The sequence below is a fragment of the Beta vulgaris genome, chromosome 4 (genome assembly GCF_026745355.1).
Source record: "Beta vulgaris subsp. vulgaris cultivar EL10 chromosome 4, EL10.2, whole genome shotgun sequence".
Lineage (NCBI taxonomy): Eukaryota > Viridiplantae > Streptophyta > Magnoliopsida > Caryophyllales > Amaranthaceae > Beta > Beta vulgaris.
In genome coordinates this window covers 557,518-585,109 of record NC_079205.1, presented here as the reverse complement: position 1 = coordinate 585,109, position 27,592 = coordinate 557,518, and the positions used below count along the sequence as shown (strand labels likewise).

The following is a 27,592-nucleotide window of genomic DNA, read 5'->3' as shown; positions in this document are numbered from 1 at the left end:
TGTCCACGACGAAATCCGGGTTTGGTCCCATGTCTATGGAGCCTACACCGAAAAGATCCGACATGAGTAGTTGGGGAGCAGAGGCAGTTTGTCCGGGTACTTGATGACTTCTTTAATGGGCTTGTGGGTGATCCCGACTGACCTGAATTTACTTGGGCTTCTGCCTGCTTTTGAGCCTCTTCCATGCTTAGGTTTAGTAATGAGCTTTTGCGCCTCATGGGCTTTGGCTCATCCTTTTTCTGATCCATGGATTTCAAAGTGATTTTGGGCCTAAACACATTTATACAAGAGAAAAAAAAATTGCTGGTTAGAATTAATGTCACACTCGCAGAGAAATTATTGTGCACCTCCCATGTGTACCGGATTAAAATTAATTTGAGCATAATACTTCAGTTTTGAATTATAGATGATATGGCGTTTTGCAAAATATAAATTCCTACCGTGTGTTCAAGAGGGATAAAACTTTGTCTACTCACTGAGTAGACTACCACCGTTAATAAAGACTTGTTGAGAGTTGTGGTAATGGAATCCAACTCAACATAATTTTTTAATACTCTATTAGTAGTGAGTTGTCAACAGGAGATGTAGCAATTGAAAACTTTCTTACAGGATACTATCTCGTGATCAATATGGAGGAAATTTTACGAAATTAAAGCAAATTAAAGTATCATCATAATTAGAGGAACAAATTAACTTTGTTATATAATTGTTAGACCTATATATAACATAAATAATTTATAAACATTTGACTACGGGCTCTTTGCTAATTAAGTTGTATCACACATGTCTCTTAAAAAAAACACATTCACATGAACTGAATCTCGTGCTTCGAGGATATGCAGTTGCATATTATATCATGCTAAACATCAATTGGTAATAAAAAAGTAACAAAGAAACTAGGATAAATCATGGTATCTCAGTAGAATTATTTTTATTTTTTTTAAATCTTATGAGGATGCTTGGTGGCGTATGGATGCACATTGAATTTGAAAGGCTTTGTACATACTAAAATTACAAAACTTAAACTTTAACTTGGGATGATTACAAGTATTATGAGACTACCCAATGTAAAAGTCACATTGATGATTTTAGAAGCATTTAGGTTAAATACTTAGATGTTAAATCTGTATAAAATTTACGGCAAGATGACTCTTTTTTTTAATCAGATATATACATATTAGTATACAATCATTTATGCATGTGAATATAATAAAATATTATATTGCATGCACAATGATTTTATGATAGTCGGAAAAGTTAAACAATGTAGCAATGCGACAAAAAAACCTGCAAAAACACCAACCTTATAACTTTGTCTTCAAAGATGAAATAATGTGGAAAATCTTGGTTTAGGGTGAGAGAATTAGTTAGGGTAGACAAGTTTTTGTGCCTTCTGTTTTGGTGAAGAATTGACCAAAGATGAGATAGAACCCCTAATAGAAAGGGGAAGAGAAATAAAGTAAATAGAAGAAAAGTGGCCATTTTGAGCCTGTTTTCCTGACTTCTTCACGGCTGCTTCCTATTTTAATGTGGTAAATTTGTGGTTCATGTAGAATATTAACAGCTAATTTACCTCCGTTTTTATTATTCTATTCAGGTTAATAGGTTATTACATTACTAATATTAGGCATGAATCAATGCTTTATGTGTATTTAGTGCGTGCATCTAGGCAGTGACGATTTTGTGCGTTGTTAACTCCAATGTTGAGAATTTGAGATGTTTATGTAAGGTACACATGGATAACTAGAGTGGTACTTTTGTTTTCTTACTGTAACAACTTTGACATTGTCAAATTTATTTGATGGTGATACCTAAAAAATATGATACATTAGGGAGTACACATCTTTTAAAAAAGTGCTTTTATATAGGTATACGTATATATATATATGATGCGCATATATAAGGATTTAAGAAAATATAGACGTATGACATTCATGAGGTACGGGCTGGCACATGAATGACCACCATGCATAATGGCATACATGAAGGTCATGCACCAACTTCACGTGCCAAATCACATTTGGTAAATAATATCTCCTTCATTTTTTATAGTCGCAATATTAAAATGTGCACAAGGATCAAGACGAGGAGAGTTATAGAGAGATAAAGAAAAACTTTCATATGTTATAAGAGAGAAAGTGATAGTGCATTTCCAAAATTATAAGCGTTGCAAGTAATAGAGAGCTTTCTAACGTAAGAAACATTGAAAGAGTTAAAAAAAAGAAGTATGTGGCTTGCTCAATACTTTGTATCAACAGGTATTAATAACTAATAAGAATAAATTTGTATGTAATGGGATATTATATGGAATTGAGATATGAATAAAATATAATGAAATAAAGCCACTTTGAAGTTTCATATGAAATGAGGCATGGAAGAGCCACTACGAAGAAATTCCGGGAGTTATAAAGGAAGCTTCGAGCTCATATTGATCATGGGTTGAGAACGGGAATCGAACTCGATATGGTGGCATGTAAGTAACTATGTGAAAAAAGAAGAAGTGTCATGTTGAGATCCATGGTGGTGAAATTTCATCATCAAATATGTATTTTCTCTGCAAATTTCAATTATCATATATGCTACTTCTAAAATAGTAATCGATGGTAATGAGAATTTATGAAAAAAGAGGCATATGAAAAGAAACAAATATTACCACGAACGTCAACATGGAACTATTTAATTTCATTACTATGACTGCTATTTATTATCGTCTATCAAATTGGCCGTTCGAATTTTAAACGTTTTTCTGAGAAGAATGAAAGAGGGGCTCCAAACTCCAAAGCTTGGATGCAGTGTCTTTTTCTCCAACGCCTAAAAGTTTCAACCGTTTTTTCTTAGTAAACACAAACTTTAGTTACTTCTTTTCCTTTTTCTTTACATCTATAGCTTTCAATTAGAGAAGAAACCACCTCTAAAATCATCCAGATTTTCTAGTTTACAAGCATTTAATTTAGCACTCCCTATAACATACTACTATGTGGTGCATCAGCTCTTGCTTAACTAAAAATTTCGTACAATATATCTGACTTTCTACACCAGCATTTTTACAAATGTTCCCTGTGCACTCAACTGACATGGGATCAAGTTCGAGTTCACATTATCTTCCTTTCAATCAGATTGCTCCAATGTTCGAGACAATCAATCATCGAAAAGAAATCGACTGTTACTACGAAAACTTTCCTCTTGGAATCATCAACAATAATATATCTGAATCATTCAATGAAAGTTCTGTTCAAAATAATGCAGCTGCAACTCCCTGCATGCAGTATGGTGTAGAGTTGAGGAATAATTATTTGACAGATGATGGACTTGGAGCTTTAGATCAGTGTCATCCTAAGAGGGTAGGGAGCGTTTTCTTACGAGCTGATCATGTATCAGAGACGAAACGTCAAAGAATGATCAGGAACAGGCAATCTGCAGCTCGTTCTCGAGCTAGGAAGCTGGTTATTGCACTCACTTCATACAATATGATCATATGCATAGATTTTGTTGTTCTGTTTTTCTCTGTTTTGCACTTTATATACATGTTAATCTTTCTGTTTTTAATACGACTGTCATCTTCTTTTAGCACTTGTTCATTGAGAAAATGTTGGCTACTCTTTTGTTTAGGCTTATGAAGATCAACAGAGGACAGAAATAATGAAGTATAGGAACGAGAATGAACTACTGAGGAAGAGTATCCAGGTAAATCTTTCGCATTATATTGAAGTCATACGACATCTATAATTGTATCCGGTATCCTCAATCAAGAACAGGTCTAAAGTATTGAAACAAAATAATGTTCTAAATATCTAAATAGATGAATACTTGAGTTTATTTTTATGGCCATTTGAGCGACCTAATAAACCAGGATCAAAGGGAACTCATGATAGCAGTGGCGAGGTTATGTTGGGGCCTAAGAGGGCCATGACCCCTGCAGGCCTCAACATAGCTTTGAAGAAAATCAATTATTGTATCTCGTTTTATTGGTAAACTGCCCCCCTCCACAACTATGATTAGAATTCTTTGTTAAACTGACCCCCTCCGCAACCAAGTCTGGCTTCTCCCCTGACGATAGTGCTTTCTGTTTTGATGTAGGTTGGTTTGGCAATGAAGAAGATGAAAAGATGTGAAAAGACAACTTTGAAGAGGACCTCTTCTGGACCAGTGTAGATCTCTCCTAGCAACTACACATGCAGAAAGGATCACAGGAATACACCCAAGTAATCATCTATATTAAGAACTTTAGTTTAAGAACATCCATGGATGTCACTTGGCTTTTTTTATAAAGTCTTAAGAGGATGGTACCTAAGACAACAGTGATGGGTGATCGTATCTCATCTAATTTATATTACTACCCTTAGTCGCTCTCTCCTTCCTTTAGGAACTGGAGGAATATCTAGTTTAAGTTTAAGAACATTGCTCTTCGCTTCAATCTTCACAATGTAATTAAGCCTTTAATCAAATTAAGGGATTCAATTCCTCTCCTTCCTCCTTTAATGAATACAATGGTTAAATTCGCATGATCAGGGGAAAAAAAAAAGATGTTATATGTCAACTGAAATTTATTTTTTCAATTAAGGAGGTAAAAAGACTGGAACTTTTAATTTGTTTTAGGGCAGGAACTTGAAGCAGCTAACAGACAGTTGTATCAAGCAGAATTAGATAAGGTTGGTTGTCAAAGATCTCAGAAATGAGGTAAAAGAGGAAAAGTGATTGGCAGTTACATATGTGACTGTGTAGCAATAAGAGATGAATGAGTATAATCAAGATTCAAGTTGTACTATGCTAAATGTCTGAGCATCTTAGGTCTGAGTGTCTGACAAGAGATCGGAGATAAAATACAAGTCGTATGTTGAATTTGAGTACTCATGTTAGACACGAGTATGTATCCACGTGAACTCAACAATTTCATGAATATTTTGACTTCTTGGGTCTGAAACAAGTGTGAGTATTCGACAATTCGTATGTTGAATTTGAGTACTCATGTTAGACACGAGTATGTATCCACGTGAACTCAACAATTTCATGAATATTTTGACTTCTTGGGTCTGAAACAAGTGTGAGTATTCGACAATCGACAGAGATGAAATGGAAGACACTAAAACTTGAACAGGAAACAGAGATACAAAGACACTAATCTCCTCCAGGCATAGAAGGGATCAATAACATAAACTGTTTCTGCAGAAAATCAAATTACAAAAGCCACCTACACAACTCAACGAACCACCTACATGTAACAAATCAAGACCAAGCAAAAGAATCAAACAAAGAGGGGCGAACATGTCAAGACTTCACTTCTGTCTCTTGTATATTTTCGCCAAGAATGACTTCAGAACAGCCTGTACTGCTGTACTGGGGTGTGCTTCAATGGATGTGACCAATTTTTCATAACTTTGGCTCTCAAATTCGGCAAATGCACCCTATATAAAGATTATCAAAAAACTCAGTAAAGCAAAGATAGCCTATTAAATAAAGAGAGGCTAAATGGAGAACAAGCGAGTTTAGAGAGAAATTTATATGGGATCCACACCAAGTGGATTTACAAGTTCGCTAGAGAATCGTTCTCCATTTAGCCTCGCACTTCAAGAGCTAGAGGAAACTTATTCAAGATACATAATTAGAGAAGAGCTAACCTGAATATTGAGTATATTGTAGAGTTCCTTAACTCTTGCAACACATTCTGGATCTTCTTTGCCGTAATTTTCCTGGAAAAAAAGAAACATATTAGAATATAAAAGGTGGCACAAACTTAAAATGCCACGAGAATGATGAACTTACGTGTAATACTTTCTTCTGTTCGTCATTACAAAGTTCTAGAGCTTTCACAACCAACCAGGAGCACTTAAAATCTTCAATATCCGTTCCAATCTGAAAACATATCATGAAGTTAGGACTTTCTGATTGTGATTTGTACATATGTTTGAGAACGTACTAGGCAACAGGTTTGCATCTCACCTTGCCAATAAATTCTGGATCCCCAAAACAATCGAGATAATCATCCTATACCGAAGGAAAACCAGAATCAAACATTTGTAATTCAAAATGCAGTCTAGTAGAGAAGATGGTTTATTCATAAAAGTCAGACTCTCTTTTCCTGGACCACTGTTGAAGATATATGAACTAGAACATCTGTATGCTGTACAGTACTACTGACCTGTACTTGGAAATATATTCCCATATCAACCAATATGTTTTGGACATCAACATGATCATCGAGCTTCTCACCAGACATGACTAAAGCACAAGCAACCTGTGCGATACAAGAGCATGTCAGAACAAGATACTCGTGAACAGAACGTTTTAAGTTCGAGGACACTTAGCCAAGACCAAATAACATTTCATCCATAACTTGTTAAGCAGTGCCAGAAGAAAAAATGACTAAGTTCAAGAATTGAACTTACAGAAAGATAAAATGAGTAATAAGCAGTTTTGTACTGAACAATGCGACGGTGACTGCATTGCACAAATAAACCCCGAGTCAACTTAAAATCATATTTGCAAAGGTTAATAATAATACAATATTAATTAAAGTAGTCATGAAAATTTTGTCTCACTAAGACTTACAGATCTAACGAATACTTTGAAAGATCTTTTTCGCCCTCAATGGTTGTGATAAGATCTATCATCTGTCCACTGGCAGTCTGAAATTCTACCTGTAATAAATGGAAAAAGGCTTAAGTCAACCAAAACTTTTAATCATACATATTTCATAGTAGTATTAACTATTAACCCTGTATTAAGCATCATTACCTCGTTAAACAAATCCAACAAATCTACATAGTACTTCTTGTCCCTGAAATGTTTCTTGAGAATTCTTGGGATTTGGTTTCGAAGTATTATACCATCGTTAACAGCAATCATGCCAACCTGACAAAGGCAAAAAGTTCTTATTGACAACTGATTTTGCAAACTTTGTAAAAGAGGCTAATTTTCACAACAGTTGCAAACCTTAGGAACTCTGAACCAACATAGTTGACCGCGCCTTGTTTTAGAGTTATCCATGATGTCATCAAGAACAAGAAAATATGCTTGAAGCTAGTAGAAATACAGAGAAAGACAAGCGTTATCAATTTCCTTTTTTAAAAAAAGGAAGCGCTATATAACATAAGAGAATTATTCACACGTATATATACCCATTCAATGCACCACCCAAGTGCAGAAGCAAGAAAGATTTCATCCTCACTTAGCTCTTTTCCTTCTTTCAACAGCTTGTAGCTGTCAATAACAGAAACTCCACGGTTTAGCTTCCCTGCCAGCCACAAAAATCAGCACCAGATTGTAAGGTAATGCAGTTTGTGGAACTATAAAGAAGTGAAATGAAAGTATGGGTTGTTTGAACATAGGTGCCTCACAGAGTCACAGTTATAGAATATATGAACTGTAACATAATTTACTCCACATGATATTGATAACTTCACCATCTTCTACTTCCAAAAGTTATGCATCATAACTCACAAGTAATAAAGTATTCTACAAAGCGAATAAAATTCTTGAAAACTTATTGTTTCATACAGCTCCCCCTCCCTTCCTTATTAACCATCAAATATATAGATAATTGGTATAATTCTTGGATACAAGTAAAGTCTGTAAAATCCCTAAGGTTAATACTTTTTACGAGTCTAGCCAATGGGGTGGTCAGTACGTACAATATCCACAGATCCACTCAAGTGCTTTAGAATTAATCTTCCTCTTTAAGGAGAAATTATTCCATGGTCTAAGACCATTCCAACATGTCATTACGGATAATATGCAAGACACTAGAACATAAATTTATTCGAAAGACATTATTCTATGTGTCATTTTAACTCATTTACTCATGAATAATGTTTAATCATGAATAATGTGGTGATGATAAACAATTCATATTCTAATGAGAATGCCAAACATCCTTAATGTTCCAAATATGCTTAACATTTATGAAGTGCTAAGAAAATTGACAAAAACAGTCTCTCCTCACCTCCAGGAACATTGTAATCCAGCATCTGGCAAAAGAACACAATAAGAGCATTTTAGAACCAGAAATAAGAAACCATAAAGATAAATATCTGGACAAAAGAGTTTTCAAGTTCAATGGCTTGAAAGAGATAGTTTGTACTTCTCCATTCTCATTTGAGCAATACAGAAAAATTTAGCATTTGCATTGTAGCTTCAACTGCCACAACTCTTGTAAGAACCCCCCCTTTTTATCCTATGCTTTTGTATGCAGGTAGGTTTGTACCAAACTCTCAATTTAGCAAATATCACCAATTAGATTTTCTGGAGCTCTTTCATCCTTTTTTTCAGACAAGGTAATTAATCACACAGGGGAGGCTTGCAGAAACAATAGTTCAAGATGATCATGGTAATAGACTAATAGTGACAGATTTTACAGGTCAACTCGGCTCAAATCTGCAAACCCAAGGAGGGTACTAACATTAAGGACATGCTAAGTTAGAATAGGGAATCAGCGGCGTTATTTGAGGATTAAAAACTTATGGATTGTTGAAGCTAAGAAATAGGTTGAATCCCAAGATAATTATATAACCTAGAGATGAAGAAATACAGTTCATAATAGCTCTCAACAACACTACGCAGTGCATCACTGATTCTAACAGACCATTTGATAGGTGGTAATAAATGTAGGTTATAGTGATGAATTTCAATTTGTGAAGAAATTCTCATCCTAATGTCTTTGATAATGCCTATCCATCCTCAAATACCTCTATTTCTTCATGAATATTCATTACCACCTTAGATATGGAATTAACTAGTAACGGAAGTTTGTAGGAAAAAGGTAAACACATGATTTGGGGTGGAATACCATTAGCAATGGGCATTGACATGCGACTTTCTTTACAAAATTACATATAAATTCATTACCATTACAAGCAATTCGACAGGCTGTAATTGGGGTTAGAAGACGATAAATTTCTACAAAGGAAGCTTTGACATGGTAAAGACGGAAATCAGCTTGTGCAAACAGCAAACTAAATCAAAGTTGTATGCAATAATCTCGCTCTTCCTAGACAAAGTATTAGATCATCATGCATTTTGAATTGGCAACTCAAGACTATCTTAGAATTAGCATAGCTTCTTTTCTAGCTCCCATTAAACCAAAATAGATTGACATACATGCTAAGTTCTTCAAATGCTGTTTTTAGGACTATAAATCAGAAAATAAAGCAATTTGATTTCCATTCTTTTCTTTTTTTGGAAGTAAAATTGTTATCTTGTTGTGGTTCTTAAACTATACTGATTGTAAAGTAGGTTTGTCAGTCCATTGATGTGTTCATTGTTCAATGATGTCATTCTTGATAAAAACAAAAAAAAATTATCCATATTAAAAGAATTAAGCATTCTATCTAATCTTCTAAGTTCTACCCCATAAATAAAATTAAGTAAATTTTGAAATCAAAAGATTGAGTTCAAATCATGCACATTGCAATGAATATCTCAACACTCATTAACAAAATAAAGTGTACAATTAAATTATAATCAATTAAACATACAACTTGCAACAAAAAGACAAGAAAAACAGAGGAGTAACATAATGAATAGTGCTAATCAAATTCAGAAAAACCCTGATCAATAAATTAAGCTCAAACTAATTAATCTACTAACAAGTTCAATTAAATTGAAATACCCAATTAATAATCCTCAAAAACTTCCAAAAAAGAAAACAAACCCAAAAACAAAATTCATAAAAAAGGGTAAAAATTATAAGAAACAATGTGAAATAGAAGAAATTAAGAAGTACCCTTTCAACCCATTGTCGAGAAGTTTGAGTCCATTCAAAAGCAGGGTCATTAAGAAGTTCAGATTTAAGAATTTCATAAACTTCCAAGAACTTTGATCTTAGATCGCTCATTTTTGTGTTGTTTTTTCTCAACTTTGTTTGTATTTTGTTTCAATCTCTTCAACTCTTTCTCTTCTTCTTTGCAAATTGGAATTGGCAAATCAGAGAGTTGGAGAGAGAAAGAGAATAAGTGGGAAATGGTTGTTTGTTTTTGGTAGTACTTATTATATAAGAGATGAGAAAATTGACGTTGGAAACAAATCACGGGGAAGTTTTGGAGGTTCATTGTTTTTGTTGAAAACGTTGAGGTCGTCTATTTTAGTTTGTCTATAATAGAGCTTTCTTTGCGTTTATTTTCGAAGATTGCCACTCGGTCGACTAGTAAGTAGTAAGTACTCAGGAGGCGTTTGGTTGGGGTCTTGTGGAAAGGGTAAGGGGATTCTCTTACTTGTTTTTTGTTTGCTTAAATTAATGAAACCCTTTACCCTCTCCTTACTCCCAAAGTCCTCTACTTTCATTTCCCTACCCCCAAGGGTTTCACTTACCCTTTCTTTGACTTATTATTGACCTTCTCTTTGACCACCTAACCACCCATTGACCCAACCATTCAACCACACCTAACTACCCAACCACCACATGCGCACCCTACCACCGCAATCCGACCCCTCCACCACAACACACCATACCAACGCAACAAGCCGCCGAGAAACACCCCAACCATCCAACATCTAAACGACGAAGGGGATGGGAGGGAGAGAACGCGGTGGTGTAGGGGAGGGGGAGACCGCAACGGCGCAGGGGGAGGGAGATAATGCGACGGTGCAGGGAGGGGAGGGAGAGACCACGACAGTGCAGGGAAGGGGAGGGTGGAGACCGCGACGGTGTAGGGGAGGGTGGGAGAGAACGTGACGGTGCAGGGAGGGGGGGATAACTTGACGGCGCAGGGGAAGGGAGAACCGTTGCGGGAAAGGGAAGAGCAGGGGGCCGACGAGGTGGCGTTACTAGGGTAGAGAGAGGCGGCGTGGGGAATAGCAACAGAGGGAAGAGTGGTGGTATGTGCTAGGATGGAAGAAGGGTAAGAGGAGGAAGCAAGAGAATTAACATAGTCTTAACCAAACACTACTCTAAATCTAAGGGTTTTATTTTCCTTTCCCCTTCTCCCCCTTTCTTGATTCCATTCCCTTTACTCCGTAGCAACCAAACGCCCCAATAGGTATGTTCTATACTTCTATTGGTACAGTTTAGTTCACTTTAGTTCAGTCTAACTATTTTTCTTCTCGTGGTTTCGGTTTGGTGTAGCTCAATTCAGTTTAGTTCAAAAGAACAAGGTCCAAGTAGGAGTGTGCAAAAGATTCGAAATCAGGCCCATACCGATGGTTTGAAACTAGGTACCTTATATAAGATATAATAGCAAAACTAGAAACTACCAAGCCGCTTATGTGAAAAATAAATAATAAAAAAATAGTAAATATTTCTATTTTGACAGATGTTCTAAGATATCTAGATGATGTACATCTTTGAGTTTCATCGAAGTTAACAGTTTCAGCTCTTTTTTAGCTAGTGATTCTAAACAAAATCTTAATACCATTATAGAAAAGACATATTTCAATATAGACTTAGCTTATATGTTCATAAGCTTCAAATAACATTGCAAAAGATATGTCTTAACAATTCAAAAATTATCATATACTAGTATCATATATAAATGTCTTCCTCAAAAACAATTGAGTCAGTCATTCACTATAGTTGGTAATAGGAAGTCCCAATCTCCACTTATTTTTTGAAGTATCAAGTAATTTATTTATATTTTTCACACTTTATGAGAGTTTTTGTCTTCTGGAGTGTTAGATTACATTTTTTTACTAAGGTTTTAAGAAGTCCAGTGATTCAGAGGATGATTAGGATTTTTCTTAGTTACTTATAGTATTAAAGGTTTGTTGAAGGTTTATTATGCACTTTATATAACAGTTATGAATTGTAGTCTGCTCGGTTTGTATAATACTTTCTTAAAGAAAATTCATGATGGAGAGATAAATCAATTCATATATTATTGTGTTAGAGATCACAATTCTTTGAATCTATATTTTTCACCATAGATGTTCTATTAGATTTGTTTTTTGTGTTATCGAATATCGATTGTACAAGTTATATGACTTTGATCAATGAAAGTTCATGTCTTTTAGAGCTGTCAACATATAATATAATCTGATCTGAGAATCCGACCTGAATTGATTTGTACTTGAAATTTTGATAAAACAAATTACCCGTAATCTAACTTGTATCCGAACTGATAATGACTGATAACTGATATCGTGACTTCCTAGAAAAAATTTGTCCACATGGACACATGGTATACCATAGAGGATGGCATAACAGTTATTTGGGACAACGAGGAGGGTTATGGTATAATTTGCAAAGGAATTTCAACAAGTAGGAGTCACTTGCTTTCCTCACTTACTTATTCTGACCCCGTTATTTTCGCACGTGCTGCACGGGTTCCTCGCTCTCGCCAAATATGAAATGATGTCGTTACCTTTGATCAGCTCCATTGTTTTAAAATGCCCGTCAATTGTAATGAATATTTTCTGACATCAAAGTGTTTGTGATTTATGTAAATCAAATTAAACTTACAAAGCAATATAATCGAAAAACATTCAGATGATCAGATCTAACATAGAGTAGAGAGCTTATCTTTAGTCTTCAGATTAATTTACTAGAGAAATCACAAGTAAGCCAGATTTGAATCTTAATCATCATTATTTGATAAATCATTTCACTTCTATCCCTTGATTTATTTTTATATGAGAGAAGATATGCATTTTTGAGATGCAATTATCATAATTTATTTCGTACTAGTAGATAGTATATACTCTATTATCTATAAAAATGTAAAATTATAGATGTTAATTTTATTTTTTTTGAGGGGAAGATGTTAATTAACTAAGGGAAATTCTATATGGTGACCCTCAACTTTTTTAAATTCTATTTGGTAGACAATTTTTATCTTTCCTCTATTTGGTAACCCTCTATTCTATTTTTTTTGTTTTCTTTGACCTTACTACATTTTAAAATTATTTTTTAATTAAAAATTTGATTTTACAATTACAAAAAACTGATTTTGAAATTTTTTAAAAAAACCCCAGCCACCCCTGTCCCCCCCCACTTGCCCAACCACCCCCACCCCTGAAACCCCCCACCTCCGACCACCCCATCTCCGACCCCCAAAGCCACCACCGAACCCCCCCAACCCCTTCGAACCCCGACGACCCCACCCTCATCACCACCTTCATTAATCACCATCTACAAATCACTCATCATCATCAACACCTTCATCATCAATCATACCTTCAACACCTTCATCATCATCAACGCCTTCATCAATCACGATTTGAGGGGCAAGGGTGGTGTGTCGTGGTGATTGAAGTTGAGTTCGAAATCTGGGGTGGGGGTGGTTCGAATTGGTGTGGGGGTGGTTCGATTTGGGGCGGCAAGAGGGTTCGGCTGGGTGGGGATGGTTTGATTGGGATCGGAGTGGTTCGAATGGGTGTGGGGGTGGTTCGATTTGGGGCGGCGAGAGGGTTCGATTGAGTGGGGAGGTTCGAATTGGGGTACGTAGGTGGTTGGGCAAGCCCGCAAGGGAGTGCGGCAGTGGTTCGAATGGAGGAGGGGGTTTCGGTGGCTGGGTTAGGTGCTACGGGTGGGGGTGGTTGGGCAAGCCCGCAAGGGAGTGCGGCCGTGGTTCATAGGGAGGAGGGGGTTTCGGTGGCTGGGTTAGGTTGCTATGGGTGGGGGTGGTTTCGGTAGGCTGGGTGGGTGGTGTCGGTGGGCTGGTGGGTGGTTTCTGGTGGGTGTTTTCCGATGTGGCTGGCAGTGAAGGGGGAAATGGGTGATGGTGGCTACGGGAGGAGAGGGGGTGGTAGGATGGGTGGTTATGGTGGGGAGGAGGGTTTGAGTTTTTTTTTTTTCATTTTAAAATTAGTTTTTTGTAATTAAAAAATCAATTTTTATTTAAAAAAGGTCAAAGAAAATACAAAAAATAAAATAGAGGGTTACCAAATAAAGGAAAGATAAAAATTGTCTACCAAATAGAATTTAAAAAAGTTGAGGGTCACCATATAGAATTTACCTTAATTTAATTGGTCCAAATTTACTTGATGTTCATATTCTAAAATCTAATTATGTTTGCAATTTTTTTTTTGAAAAATAACGTACAACATTTTTTAGGAGAAAATCATAAGGATTGCTTAAATTCAGTCAAGTTGAGCAAGGAACAATCGTCTACATTGTTACTTAATTAAGGTTAAGAGGCACAATCTTAACTGGCACACCTTATATGATTTATGCGAAATAAATTTTAAGGATGTTGATGTGTTAAATAATTAAAGCTGTGCATCAACAAGTGTAAAAGTCAAATGTCACAACAGAAAGAAAAAAAAGAAGAAGTGTATGTACAAAGGAGCTTGAGTGAGATCGTTTCACATTCATTTATCATAAGATAATAAGGAAAATAAATAAATTTCCTTGCCCAATCTAATAAGTATTTCTATTTATTACTATTGTTTATTATTATTTTTTACTTCTTACATGCAACTGCAAAGATTACTATATTATTTTCCTTATTGTTTATCATTATTATGCAGACGGGAATTTGATTCTCGGCTTTAAATACCACTCTCGAATACCTAACTTTATAATCTACATTGTGGCATTTATAAACAAAGTATAATCATTGTTATGCTTCTCATAATATCAAAATTCAAAGACCTAATTAGTGTCCATATATTCTAATAATGGAGGTTCTAGCACACACATAAACAAAAAAAAATTAGTAGCTATGTTTAGATTCCAATATTGTAGAAACTAAAGGGTGCATGGTCCCATTAACACAAGCATATATATAGCCATTCAAGATTTGTCTTCAATAATTCTGCATAAAGTGTACTCCATATGAAATCATGCATGTCGGATCACGAAGTGGATGTGGCTAATTTCCACTAATATGGGCAAAAGCAGATATGCTTTGATTCGTAGTTCCTCTTTCCAGCAAATTAAAATGCATCACATAAGAATTATAATACTATAATATGTCATTCTTTTTATTTGGCGGGAAGAATTAATTAATAAAGTGTCATCTTTAATATTCTTGACACATTTTATAGAAGAGATCCATCTTTAGGAAGCTGTCTAATCACATTGCTTGCACTTGGATAATCATGTTTTAATATCCTTTTGGTGGATTATTGATGTTCCATAAAGAAGAGAGGTGTCTTTATAGCAAATACCAGTTTGAAAAAAGGAGACATTTTTGCACATTAAACCTGGGAGAAAATTTTGGATAGAAATTGTGAAAGATGAAGTGGTTATTGGGTTGGGTGGAGATTTAATGTATTAACATATGAGATAAATTCATAAATCAAGATCCACTTTATTATACTTTTTCATCATTTTGAATATATACAGAATTTGTATAACCTATTTTTATAATTACCACCTGCATATCCATGCAAATAATATTGTCAACTAGTAATCAAATAAGCTAATTAGTGGACAAGGTTGCACAAATTAAAGTCCCACAAGTGAAGACTAATAAATCAAATTTTAACTCCGATTAGAAGATACTCCCTCCGTTTCCTAAAGATCTTCCTTGTTACTGTTCCGACAGATACCAAGCTATACTGGATGAATATAAGGCCTTAATTAATAATGACACATGAGAGTTGGTACCTCGAAACTATGATAAGAATTTACTTGGTTGTAAGTGGATTTATCGGATCAAATACAAATCTGATGGTTCTGTGGAGCGGTTCAAAGCCAGACTTGTCGTTTTTAGAAATCACCAGCAGGCAGGTATTGATTACTTTGAAACCTTTAGTCCTCTTGTTAAGCCTACTACTGTTCGCTTAGTCCTTACTATTGTTGTTTCTCTAAAATGGTCCATTCGTCAATTAGATGTCAAAAATGCTTTTCTTCATGGTTTTCTTCATGAAGAGGTTTATATGTGTCAACCTCTTTGTCCATCTAACGTCTTCGTAAGTCCATTTATGATTTGAAACAAGCTCCTAGAGCTTGGTTCTCTCGTTTAAGCAATTTCCTCTTATCTATTGGTTTCAAGTGCAGCAGTTGTGGCACTTCTATGTTCACTCTTAAGTATCGTGGGCATCTTATCATTCTTCTCTTATATGTTCATGATATTGTGCTTACTGGTAGTAGTCCTCCTCTTGTCGCAAAATTAATTCTGTTCTTTCTTCTCAGTTTGCTATGAAGGATTTATTAGGGGATCTCCATTACTTCTTAGGTGTTTAGGTTATGCGTACTCCCTCTGGTTTATTTTTGTCTCAAAATAAGTAAGTCTCTGATTTACTCCGTAAATTCCATCTTCATACTGTTAAACCAGTTACCACTCTAGTTGTCTCTAGAGTAACATTGTCTCTGCTTGATGGAGAGCTTCTTGCAGATCCCGGCCACAGATTATTGTAGCATGGTTGGTGCATTGCAGTACTTAACTATGACTCATCTAGATATTGCTTATGTTGTTAATATGGTGTCTCAGTTTATGCATGCTCCTCGTACTACCCACCTTCATGATGTGAAAAGAATTTCAGATATCTGTAGGGCTCATTGGACTTTGGTCTCTTATTATATAGCAATAGTTCTCCTATTGTTGTTATTACCTATTCTGATGCAGATTGGGCAGGATGCCCTGACAAGCGACGTTCTATTACTGGCTATGTTGTTTTTCTTGGGAAGAATCTCATTTCCTGGCGTTTGAAAAAGCAACCTAATGTCTCTAAATCATCCACTGAAGCTGAATATTACAGGGCAGTTGCCTACACAATTGCAGAAACTATTTGGCTCAAGCAACTTCTTGTTGACATTGGCCATTTTCTTCGTCGTCCTGTGATCGTCTATTTTGATAATGTCTCTGCTACTTATCTCACTGCTAATCCAGTTCATCATGATCGTAGCAAACATATTGACATCGATTATCATTTTGTACGAGAAATGGTTGCCAAGGGAGGTCTTATTGTTCGACATTTTCGTACTCAGTCTTAGATTGCCGATATTTTAACTAAGGGCCTATCTACTGACTTGTTTACTAAACATCGTACCAATCTATCCGTTGTTTCTCCCCGTAAAGATTGAGGGGGTGTATTAGAGTAACATTATATGGAAAGAATAAAGTGGATTTTTACTAATCTTAGGCCTGTATTGTAAATACTATATATATTGAATACCAGGGTTAACCTAATCAAGGTTAACACAACTATTCTCCACACTTGTAAAAAACTGTCAATTCTTTACTTTTTTTTCTCTTACAAATTGTTAATCTAATAGATTACTTAAATATTAGTACTCGACTATTTATTACTTAATGATATCAAAAGTACTACCTATTGCAGGCTTTTGCAGATAAGTGACTTCAAAACGCAAGATAAGCCCTTATAATAGAAAAGTGTGAAGACACAAAGACAACCAAATATCTTTTCAACCATTTGCACCTTCAAGAAGGCAAGAACAAGTGCTGTGAAGCCGTTTGCGAATAGTTATAATGTTTGTCTAAAGAGAATTTAGACAATGTTATTCTTTTCAATTAAGTTTAATTCGGAACAAAACTTTACATTAATGCAAAAAAAATGATAGTAGGTATATTTTGTGCTTTTCGGATAAAAATATCTCATATTAATTTATTGTTGGATAACATAAAATGATAAAAAAAAAAATCATTATAAAAAATCTGATAAACTAAATCTCAAATATACATAGCCCCAACATCACCGGTAAGGATGGAAATGGGTGATGGATCATCCATCACCCGCTTAACCCGGTATTTTAAATGGATGAAAACCCGAATTTAAATGGATGAAAAGTGGGTGGTGGGTGAGATTTTTTCCATCCATCACCCGTTTAATTAACATCCAACGCATTATCCAATTATTAAATTTTACATGTAAATTACTTATATTTTATGTTTTTGATATAATTATTTTATATTATGTCACTAATTTCTTTTAAAAATATACTAAATATCATCACCTGTTTAGCACCCGACCCACCCGTTTCACCCGATGGATGATGGATGGATGCGGGTGGAGTAAAAAATTGCGGGTGGTGAATGCGGGTGATGTTTCACCCGCTCCGAATCCGATCCATTTCCATCCCTAATCACCGGCACTATAAACTAGTTCAATTTCATAAAAAGATAAGATCGAGGAACTTAAGATCTTGAATTAAAAAACAAAATCCAAGATCTCATCAATTCTCATTCATAATAGAAATTCAAATTCTTACATTCTTGTGAAGACTATCCTAACTACAATTTCATCACACACACATACTCTTACTTTTACATAACAAGATCTGCTAGCTGGTTAACACTTACAAGCTGTACAATATAAGTATACACCCCAATGTATTTAGTTGTTATAAGGGACTCATATGTGGTTAATTAGCCTTTCATCATCATATATATTTACATTTAGCTATCTAATCCTTGTTTACATAAAGGACAACAGGATATAATCCTGAGCCATTGGTCCACACATTTTTTGTGGAATATATGAGAACATGGCAATTGCCTTATCTCTTCTTTGTCCTTGTACTTTGCTAGGCATATACAACAATCCTGCGAGATTAATAAAGCACGTAATAGTAATGTCAGCGGTAATTTCTCAACGTAAAACACCATGCAAGATGAGGAACTTGGAACTATTACGTACGTACTCTTTCTTATATTGAAAGAAAAAAATAATATCAAACTTACAGTTTCCAGGACAAAAGGAGGACTAATATGTTATTGAACTACTAATATCTATACAAATATATTAAAAGGCGTGCATAAACAAGAAAACGTGCCATGTGGCGCTCTCCCTAGGGAGTTTTACTTCATGTAATCCATGTACAATAAAAAAAAAATAGAAATTACATAGTATAGGATTTGATCCTGAGACCTCATGTATATATACTAAAGTCTTAACCACTAGACTAAAGTTATTTTTAGTGTTATTATCATAAAGTATTATATTAATAAATGAAATTTTTTCTTACCCGGGGCATAGCCCGGGCCTAATAACTAGTTATCTTAGAATAATGTGGAGTTTTCTGAAAATTTTAGCTCATCTTGTGTGCATACTAGCACAATAACATTTAAAGTGCACTTTAATGTCAAAAAATAAAATAAAGTACACAAGAATTTGTTTGTATTTTTTCTTCTTTTCAATGATGTCCAACTTCTAAATTAAAAATCGTATACTTATTATCGCCTTACATCATTTTAGTCATACATTCTCCATTTTTTATTAGTTGCATCACTTTAACTTTTACATTACTCATACAATTGATTTTGACTGAATCATTTTGACGAATTATAAAAAGAAACTTTAGTATTTGATATGTTGATTTACGTCAATGTATATATTCATAATATCATTTGTTTCTTGAGGAGCATCATAATATCATTACTTTTATTTCTTGAGGAGTATCATAATATCATTAGTTAAACTCATAAACAGCTAAAGATATTAATAATCAAAGTTGAGAAGACGAAAATCATATATTGCAACTCACTTATAAGAAAAAATAGAGGAACTATATATGACTTACTGGATTGTCCTTGGTAGGGGAGGGTTTCTCAGTATCTACGCTGCTGTCAACTGGTTTATATGTCCAGCAGAGTAACTGTGAAATTTGATCATCAGAAGCCCCTTTTTCAGCAGAACCCAAGCTCATATTATACCCAATGAAGCTACTAACTAATGGAACACAAATGCAAAGCAGAAGAAAGAGAAGGAAAGGAAAAGAGTAGGTTATGGCATTCCAAGTTAATATGATTATGCAAAGGATGTGAAGTTTTGGAGCCCGGTTGAAGGACCCGAATCGCGAGTCGAATATCCACACATTGCCCATCACAAACCACATTGCAAAGAACAAGTCTAGAGATGCCCTGCATTTGTTCACCAAATGCAAAACCCTGCTCAAAATACCACAAACAGGATGGCATGTAAGTTATTTTATGTTAACCACCTTTCTTAGTTATCTACATGAGCTAATCACATTCATGACAAATTAGCAATTTCCATATATTGGCATGCATGTTATTCATCTATACTACAAATTCTTGCATTTTTTTCAAAATTTTGTTGACACTATACCTTTGTTTTCTTATAATGATAAGTAGACTTGTCAAATAAGTTGATCAAATGCTTTTGATTAGGGTAAGCAAATCCATACTCATCAATTTAACCATAATTAGGTTTTTTTTAGAGTTTGTCTTGTAAGAGACCGCCTACTTTTAAATTAAAATTTGGCAATGGTAAGCCCAGTATTAAAAAGAGAACTAGCCCAATAGTGACTAGGTTAATTTCTTTCGGTGACTAGTTTAATCCATTTAGTTACTAGGTTTACTTTTATATTAAAATTAGACAGTCTCTTTTATTTCTAGTCGAAATATATTGTATGATAAAACTCTTATTTTTCGAACATTTTTATGGGATTTGTACTTCAACTGAAATTATAATGGGAAGATTGCGGTTCTACAAAATACTACTCCTTCCGTTTCAAAATATAAGACACGCACGATGTTCGAGGTCGAACTTTGACCGTTGATTGCTCTCAATATATGTTGATAGAAAATTTTAAAAAATAATGTTATTATAGTATTTTTCAATACGAATCAAATGGTATAATTTTTATAATTTGTATTTATCATATTATGAGAGATATTTGTGGTTAAAGTAAATTTCATAAAGCGTAAACGCCTTATCTCTATTATATAAGGGAAGGGGGGAGCAACGGTGTCCTTTTTTGAAATGCCTATTTTGCCCCCTTTCCCATACTAAATTACAAATTCACAAGGGGCTTCAAACAAAAATACCAAAAATATAATTATAACAATCACTCACAAGTCAACTAAAATCATAAAATTGCATAATTTACGTTATGCAAATCACTAAATTGAGGAAACTTTATAAAAACTTAATAATTCACTTACAAACTACAACCTGTGAAAAAATTGACTTGAAATCAAAGTGTCCACTTTCTTTACAATTTATGAAGTAAAGTATTTAATTCAAAAATCAATTAAAAAATTATAATATTAGAAATCATAAATAAATTCAATAAAATTTCTATTTTGTTCATAGAATTTAACTTTGAAAAGTAAAAAAAAAAAAAACAAAAAGAATGGTGAGAGACTTAAGTGACAGAAACTAAACCAATCAAATTTTGCAACAAAAAACAATTATACTTTGTATGTCTAATGTTCAAATTTTGACTCTTATGCCGAAGAAAATCGAGTTTCTGTTTCGAAAAAAATTCAAGCACGCATCGCGTGCAAAAAATTCTAGGGTAATAAGGTACGATTTTCTCAAGCATGCAAGAAAATACAACTACGTGACGTACTAGCTACTTGATGAGTAGTAATAATTGTGAATTTCAAACATAATTAGTACCTTGATTCTTCATTGTTTCTCTGCTGTTCCAAATAAGAAAAGTTTAATCCATCATCTCCTTGTCCCAAATGGTAATGTCTATACCTCCAAAAGAGGATGAAAAGACTCATAACACAACCAAAATCATACCCAACAATCCATATTCTCATAGGCCACACAGGTCTCTCTGCCTTAGAAACAAAAAGAGTGATCATAGTAATGCAAATTTGTACCAAAAGTGTTACAAATTCAAGCATCATCCACCCATAAGAATTAAAAGGATTTTCTCCAAGGTGAGATCTTGATCCATTTTGGTAATGAAAAACCCTTCTAAGGAAATTAAACCATTTTGCTCTTGATACTCTCATTGCCATCCTTACTACCATTGAAGTTGAAAATTCTCTTACTGGCCTTATTTGATCATGTGTAACACCTCCATGCGCGATTTCTCCATCTTCTTCTCGTTCTTCTACACGTGAAAAACTCGATGATGAACATGGAACATGCTTAGAAAACCCCATAATAGCTAGGTTGAAATGAATTGTACTAAATAAACTCAAGAATTCGAGTTTATTGCTTCATCGATTTTTTTAGGTCCTAGAGATATTCGTGCTTCATAGATGGTGGAATTGAAGAGTATTTAATATTGGTTACGTTAAAGAAAGTTGAGATTATTTGAAGAATAAGATAGGAAGGTGAAGTTGGGTTTTTAGATGGTGACCAACAACCCAACAGAACACTTTCTTTGCTTTGATAACAAGAGAAATACATGAGGTTTAAGTACTACCACAAGAGGAATTGGTGAAGAATGATATATGAAGAAATAGACGTAAAGGGAAAATTCTAAAACAATTGTTGGCCTAACGAGTATAAAACTTTGTTCATAAATTAAAGCAAGAAATTAATATATCATAAAAACTCTATTCTCTTTTGTTGTTGAGCTTATAGAAGTAGTTAGGATCTGGGTTTGATTTGGTTGAATGGAATTGTCAGAGATGGTTTAGTAAACCAAGTTTTATGCATGATTAACATTTTTGTGTCATTTTCAAGGATTGATTTGAGTTTTTGGAGGGTTTTAGAGGGTGTTTAAGGTGAACTAAGTTGGCCACCTAATCCAACGAACCAGTGGTTTGGATTATATTGCCTTCATAAATTAGTCTTCTTCCTAGGATATGATATGCACCTGGAGTAAGTAGTCCTTGTCATATACTACCTCCGTTTCTTTTTAATTGTTACACTTTGACATTTTACACTATTCACAAATTGCACTTTGACCTTCGTTTGTGATTTATACGTGAATAAAAACATAGTCATGTGGGATCTTGTTAGATTCGTATTAGTATGTATTTTATTAATATGTAGTTTTTATATTTTTTACAAATACAAAATTAGAGATATAAAGGCTCAAAGTAGTGCATCGGCATGCGTGAAAAGTGTAAGTGTAACAATTAAAAAGAAACGGAGGTAGTATAATTATATACTCCCTCCGTCCTAAAATATAGTTCATATTTCCGATTCATTTTAAATGTTCTAAAATATAGTTTTTATTTTTAAATTTAGTTTCACATTTTTTTGTAATTTGTCTAGAAAAACCGTTTCTCATCATTTATATACTTCCTCCGTTTCAAAATAGATGATACATTTTGACTTTTCCACTATTCATGAATGAGGTTTGACCATGCATTATTTACTATTGGGTAAAATCAAATGTTATAATGTAATATGTTGTTGGATTTGTCTTAATGTATATTTTCAGAAAATCAAAATTTTATACTTTACTCTAATACATAATTAAAGATATTAGTAGTCAAAGTAGTGCATCGAAAAGCGTTTTAGTCAAAATGTATCATCTATTTTGAAACGGAGGAAGTATTTGCTTCTTGAATTTTATTTTTTCCTTTGTTTATTCAACCAAAATATTACGATTAATGCTCTTTGATCACCAATTATTCTCCATTCTCTTTCCTAAAATCATTTTTTTCCCATACAATATTTATTTAAATAAACAAAAAATCTTTACTATCCCTTCTAAATTCTACTTGCATAAATTACCGTGAAAAAAGGGAAATGAGAACTATTAATATGGCCTTGTCATGATTTTTCCACTGAAATATGGTTGAGATTGTGTCATTCTCATAATAATCCTCGATCCGATCCAATCTATCTATTACACTATTCTTTTTAAGTTATCTCGATTTATATGTCACATATCATTTTTAGTAATCATTTTCTCTTTTTTTGTCGTTTTATATCTAAGCTATATATCCATTCATTCACTTCTTTATCTCTACCTTTTCACTATTCTAAGAACTTGTTTAATTTTTTTTTCCAATTTTTAGTACTTCCTCTATTTCTAAATAAGTGTTAAGTGCAATTTTTCACATAATTGAATGCACTTTATTCATCATCAATATTTATAATTGTGTACAAGTAAAAATTATAAAAAGCTGATATTTTGAAAAAGTATACATTGAGGCGAAACTAACAAGATTTATTTGACTATTTTTTTTTTAATATAATAGCAAGAAAATAAAATCAAAATTAATCGATAAAATAATGTTAATTTACTCAACGAAACACTTATTAAAAACACACGAAGTATATTTTAGTGTCCCAATCCAAACCTGGCCAAGTTGGTCTCCATCATTTTCTATTTTTCTTAATAATCTTTTGGGATTTGTGAGGGAGAAAATAGAAATGGAAAGAAAGTTGGTCACCATCTCCTATCTCAATTCCATTAAAAATATGGTGACCAAGACCATCATCCTTTGTAGAGACACTCTTCTTGAGAAATAATGCTTGCTATTGTTGGGCCTTGATAAGGAAATGATCTATTATTGCGATTATATGTGGGTTTTAGTGATTCAAGAATTATGGTTTGTACTGGCCCAAAGTGTTATGGGCCAATCCGCTGACGAATGAAAAAAAAAGATGTCATGAGATGTCTACATTTTTTTATGGCCATGTCTATATATATTTCATTGTGACCACTTTAGCAAGGTTGTATATTCCCTTTATTATTTTTTATTTGATAGTATATTCATAATGTAGGGTGGACAAATAATTCTCCTCTTATATAATAGAGATATACTATAAACTATGATTATTTATATTAATTAGTTTGTTGATCCGTGCGACGTCCCGATTATATGTTGGCGTTTAAGTAATCAAAGATAGCTAATGTTATTTCAATAATTAGGGATAATGAAAGGGTGTATAATAAGGAGTGAATACCCAAATTTTCAATTATACAGTCCAAGTATTAATTTCATTTCAGTATTTTATGGGTAATAAGGGTGTAATCTAGGGGGTGAATTACCTTAATTTTCGGTTAAGAAATTTAGATTACAATTAATTGAAGTTCTTCAAGAAAAATGCAAATATATCTCGTCATTGGTGAGGACAATTGGGGATGTTCAAGATGAAACAAAGGATTCTATTGAAGTAGGAGGTTTGGAGGAAAAAGTTGTCATGGATGTTATGAGGTTTGGAAGAAGAAATAAACGTTGTTTAGGAAAATATTTCAAGTGACTTTGTTGGTGTAAAATTAGAGGTGTTCCATATCCCTGATTATTATAGCCTATAGGTTATAACAAAGGTTAGGAAAATCCAATGGTAATTAAAATAAAGGATGTTTTTAGAAGATTGTAGAAAATATAATGCTTTTATGTGCGTTTTAATTTATAAATAATAGTGTTTTGAATTTGTTGTAAATTAAATGCATGCGGTGCTACTGTAATATTATTTTATGTTTTACAAATATTTAATGAGGCAGAAGCATTTATTATTTGAATTTGGACTTTGTTTATAAAGAAGGTGATGTACGTAGCTTAGCTTGGTGGTAAAGAGGATGATATTATAATTAGATGGTCAGGGGATCAAACCTCAAGCACTAACTTTTTAGGTTCGTTCAAATAAAAAGACAAAAGTTATGGCATAGCTTAAATGCCACCATGCCAACGCATACATTAAGATGAGATGTGGCGGGCCGCCAATGTTTCCCCACACGTTTTAATAATATATAATTTCTACATTTCAAAATACTTGAACGTGTTTTGACTTTTACACGCACTATTCTCCGGCTCATGTGAGATCTTCTGGATCTATCTTGATATATAGTTTCAAATTATCAACTTTTTAAAATTATTACTCCCTCCGTCCCATAATATAGTGCCTATTTCATTTTTGGTGGTCAAACTTTAAAATCTTTGACCGAATATTCTCATTTGTATATATAAAAAAACATATTCATGTAGGATCTTGTTAGATTCGTCTCAATGTGTAGTTTCATAATATCAACTTTTTATATTTTTTATTAATAAGGAATTGAAGATATTAAAGGTCAAAGTTACGTATTGGAGACCGTGAAAAAAGAAACAAGCACTATATTATGGGACGGAGGGAGTACTTAGAGATATTAACAATGTATTTCTTTAAAAAAAAAAGAGACACTATTAATGATTAAAGTTATGTATCGACAAGTATGTTCGAAAAAATCTTTCAAATAATATGAAATGGAGGAAGAATATAGATTAGAGTTTTTTGAGAGAATCATAGATTACTACTCTTTTTCTTTCACAAAACTCAAAACTTCTAATAGAACATGCATAAAAATCTTATACTTTTTATAATCTTATCAAAGCCCCTACTCCAGCTACCCCTATTTTCTTCTTGGGTTTTCTATGAATTTTTGTGTTGTAGGCTTATACAATTATACTTCTCCGTTCTTTTTTAATTGCAATATTAGAGTTTCATATGTGTCAATATACAACATTAATTATTGCTATTTGTAGTTGTCTTTTAGTAAAAATTATAAAAAGTTGATATATTAAAAGTATATACCGAGATGAATCGAACAAAATTCTAAATGATATATTTTTTCCCCTGTATAAAAATTATAATATTTTTTGATCCATAGGGAGTACAAAGTACAAAGAAGGGGATGAGGGATTCGAACATATGACCTATTGTTTACATCACCTCAATCTTAATAACTAGGTCAATACATCCTTGATACATCAAAATAATAATTAATGATTATAAAATTGCATGTAAATAATATGAAAATTCATATGTTGTAATTAATAAAAAACGGAGGTAGCTTGTAACAATTTGTATACTGTTGAGAAACAGTGAATTGGAAAATTTCACTGTTCAAGCATAGTGAATGTCATGCCATGCATTTACTGCATGTTAGGAAAGTTTTTCGTCCGCGCAGAAATCGTTGAAAATGTAATGTTAAAAACAGTATACTTTTGCCTATAAATACCGATGTAAGAAATCAGTTCTACACATCAATGCAATACAATACTCTCTGATATATTTGCATAACTTCTCTCTCCATTTCTCACAACACGTTATCAGCACGAGTGTTCTACCGGAAATTTTTTTGAGGTATCTTTAAAATTTTTACATCCATTTTGTTTTTAAGTTTAAATTTTTTTTTTCCAAGCCCAACCCTTTTACTACCCGAACATGGACCAATAAAGTAACGGGATTAACATTGTTTTACACAATGTCTCTGTCTCGGGTATTTATTTTTGGATAGAGCGAAACAACGTGCCATTCACTACCAACCCAGCGAGGGGAACTGTAATACAGCCCCGACCCAGTAACCGAACAACGGTACAAATACTCATACCAGAGAAAACCCACAAACCCCTGTTCCCAACACCAATAATAACCCTCCTATACAACCAGCTGAAAATCAACCTCCGCCCAGTAATAAAAGAGATAGAGATGAACAGGAAGAAACTAGTAGTAAACGTCACCATACTACTAACGCAGAAAACAAATAATTTTAACGCCACCTTCATGGAGGGCAAGGACATTTTATTTACGTTATTTTATTTTATTTGCTCTTAAACCGCCTATATGGACAGGTTAATTTTTATTGCCACCTATATGGACGGCCTAGTGAAATGATAGCATTATTATGTCTTATATGTGCAATAATGTCGTATGTATGCAGGGAACAAGCATTCAGAACATTATTATATATTATTGTCTCTAATCTTCTACTTTTTTTTGCATTTATAGTTACATATATTATATTACCAATTTACTAGCATGCTCTAATATATATTTGTCAATATTAGAATTTTATTGCGTTGTATATTTTTTTAACTGTATATGAACTGCACAGTTAGGGATAACCCTCTATAAAAGCGGATTACCATCCCCATTTTCACCACATATCCCTTATCTTCTTCCGATTTTTCTTCCTCTAAACCCACAAATTTTTTCCTTCTTCCTCAACCTTCCGGCCACCATGTTTAACGCCGACGACAACCGTCCTCCACCCTCATCTTCCTCTTTTGAAGAGGATTTTAGGAAAATAAAACTCTACTTATTTCTTATAGCCGGTTTCTTTTTCCTCCTCATGGCATTAATGATATATCTCCTAATA

General features: G+C 33.7%; 2 protein-coding genes across 2 annotated transcripts; both read right to left on the bottom strand.

The window, feature by feature from the left end:
• Positions 1-4,983: 4,983 nt before the first annotated feature.
• Positions 4,984-10,018, bottom strand: LOC104891890 (farnesyl pyrophosphate synthase). The gene is made up of 12 exons (XM_010677675.3): positions 9,719-10,018; positions 7,940-7,964; positions 7,116-7,231; positions 6,931-7,017; positions 6,733-6,849; positions 6,547-6,635; positions 6,384-6,435; positions 6,137-6,232; positions 5,938-5,982; positions 5,761-5,850; positions 5,616-5,687; positions 4,984-5,402 (listed from the first exon to the last, which is right to left on the bottom strand). Exons 1-12 carry the CDS (start codon positions 9,827-9,829, stop codon positions 5,274-5,276), a joined length of 1,029 nt encoding a protein of 342 aa, XP_010675977.1. The 5' UTR covers positions 9,830-10,018; the 3' UTR covers positions 4,984-5,273.
• A 7,942-nt stretch (positions 10,019-17,960) lies between these two features.
• On the bottom strand, positions 17,961-21,933 carry LOC104891891 (E3 ubiquitin-protein ligase At4g11680). The gene is made up of 3 exons (XM_010677677.4): positions 21,205-21,933; positions 19,358-19,724; positions 17,961-18,380 (listed from the first exon to the last, which is right to left on the bottom strand). Exons 1-3 carry the CDS (start codon positions 21,702-21,704, stop codon positions 18,234-18,236), a joined length of 1,014 nt encoding a protein of 337 aa, XP_010675979.1. The 5' UTR covers positions 21,705-21,933; the 3' UTR covers positions 17,961-18,233.
• Positions 21,934-27,592: the final 5,659 nt, after the last annotated feature.

Coding starts and splice junctions, on each gene's coding strand:
- LOC104891890 (XM_010677675.3), bottom strand. CDS start 9,829: ATGAGCGATCTAAGATCAAAGTTCTTGGAAGTTTATGAAATTCTTAAA. Junction 6,436..6,546: donor TCAAAGTATTCGTTAGATCT/GTAAGTCTTAGT, acceptor TGTGCAATGCAG/TCACCGTCGCATTGTTCAGT. Junction 5,688..5,760: donor AACAGAAGAAAGTATTACAC/GTAAGTTCATCA, acceptor CTTTTTTTCCAG/GAAAATTACGGCAAAGAAGA.
- LOC104891891 (XM_010677677.4), bottom strand. CDS start 21,704: ATGGGGTTTTCTAAGCATGTTCCATGTTCATCATCGAGTTTTTCACGT. Junction 19,725..21,204: donor AGAAACAATGAAGAATCAAG/GTACTAATTATG, acceptor TATTTTGAGCAG/GGTTTTGCATTTGGTGAACA. Junction 18,381..19,357: donor CCCCTACCAAGGACAATCCA/GTAAGTCATATA, acceptor TTAATCTCGCAG/GATTGTTGTATATGCCTAGC.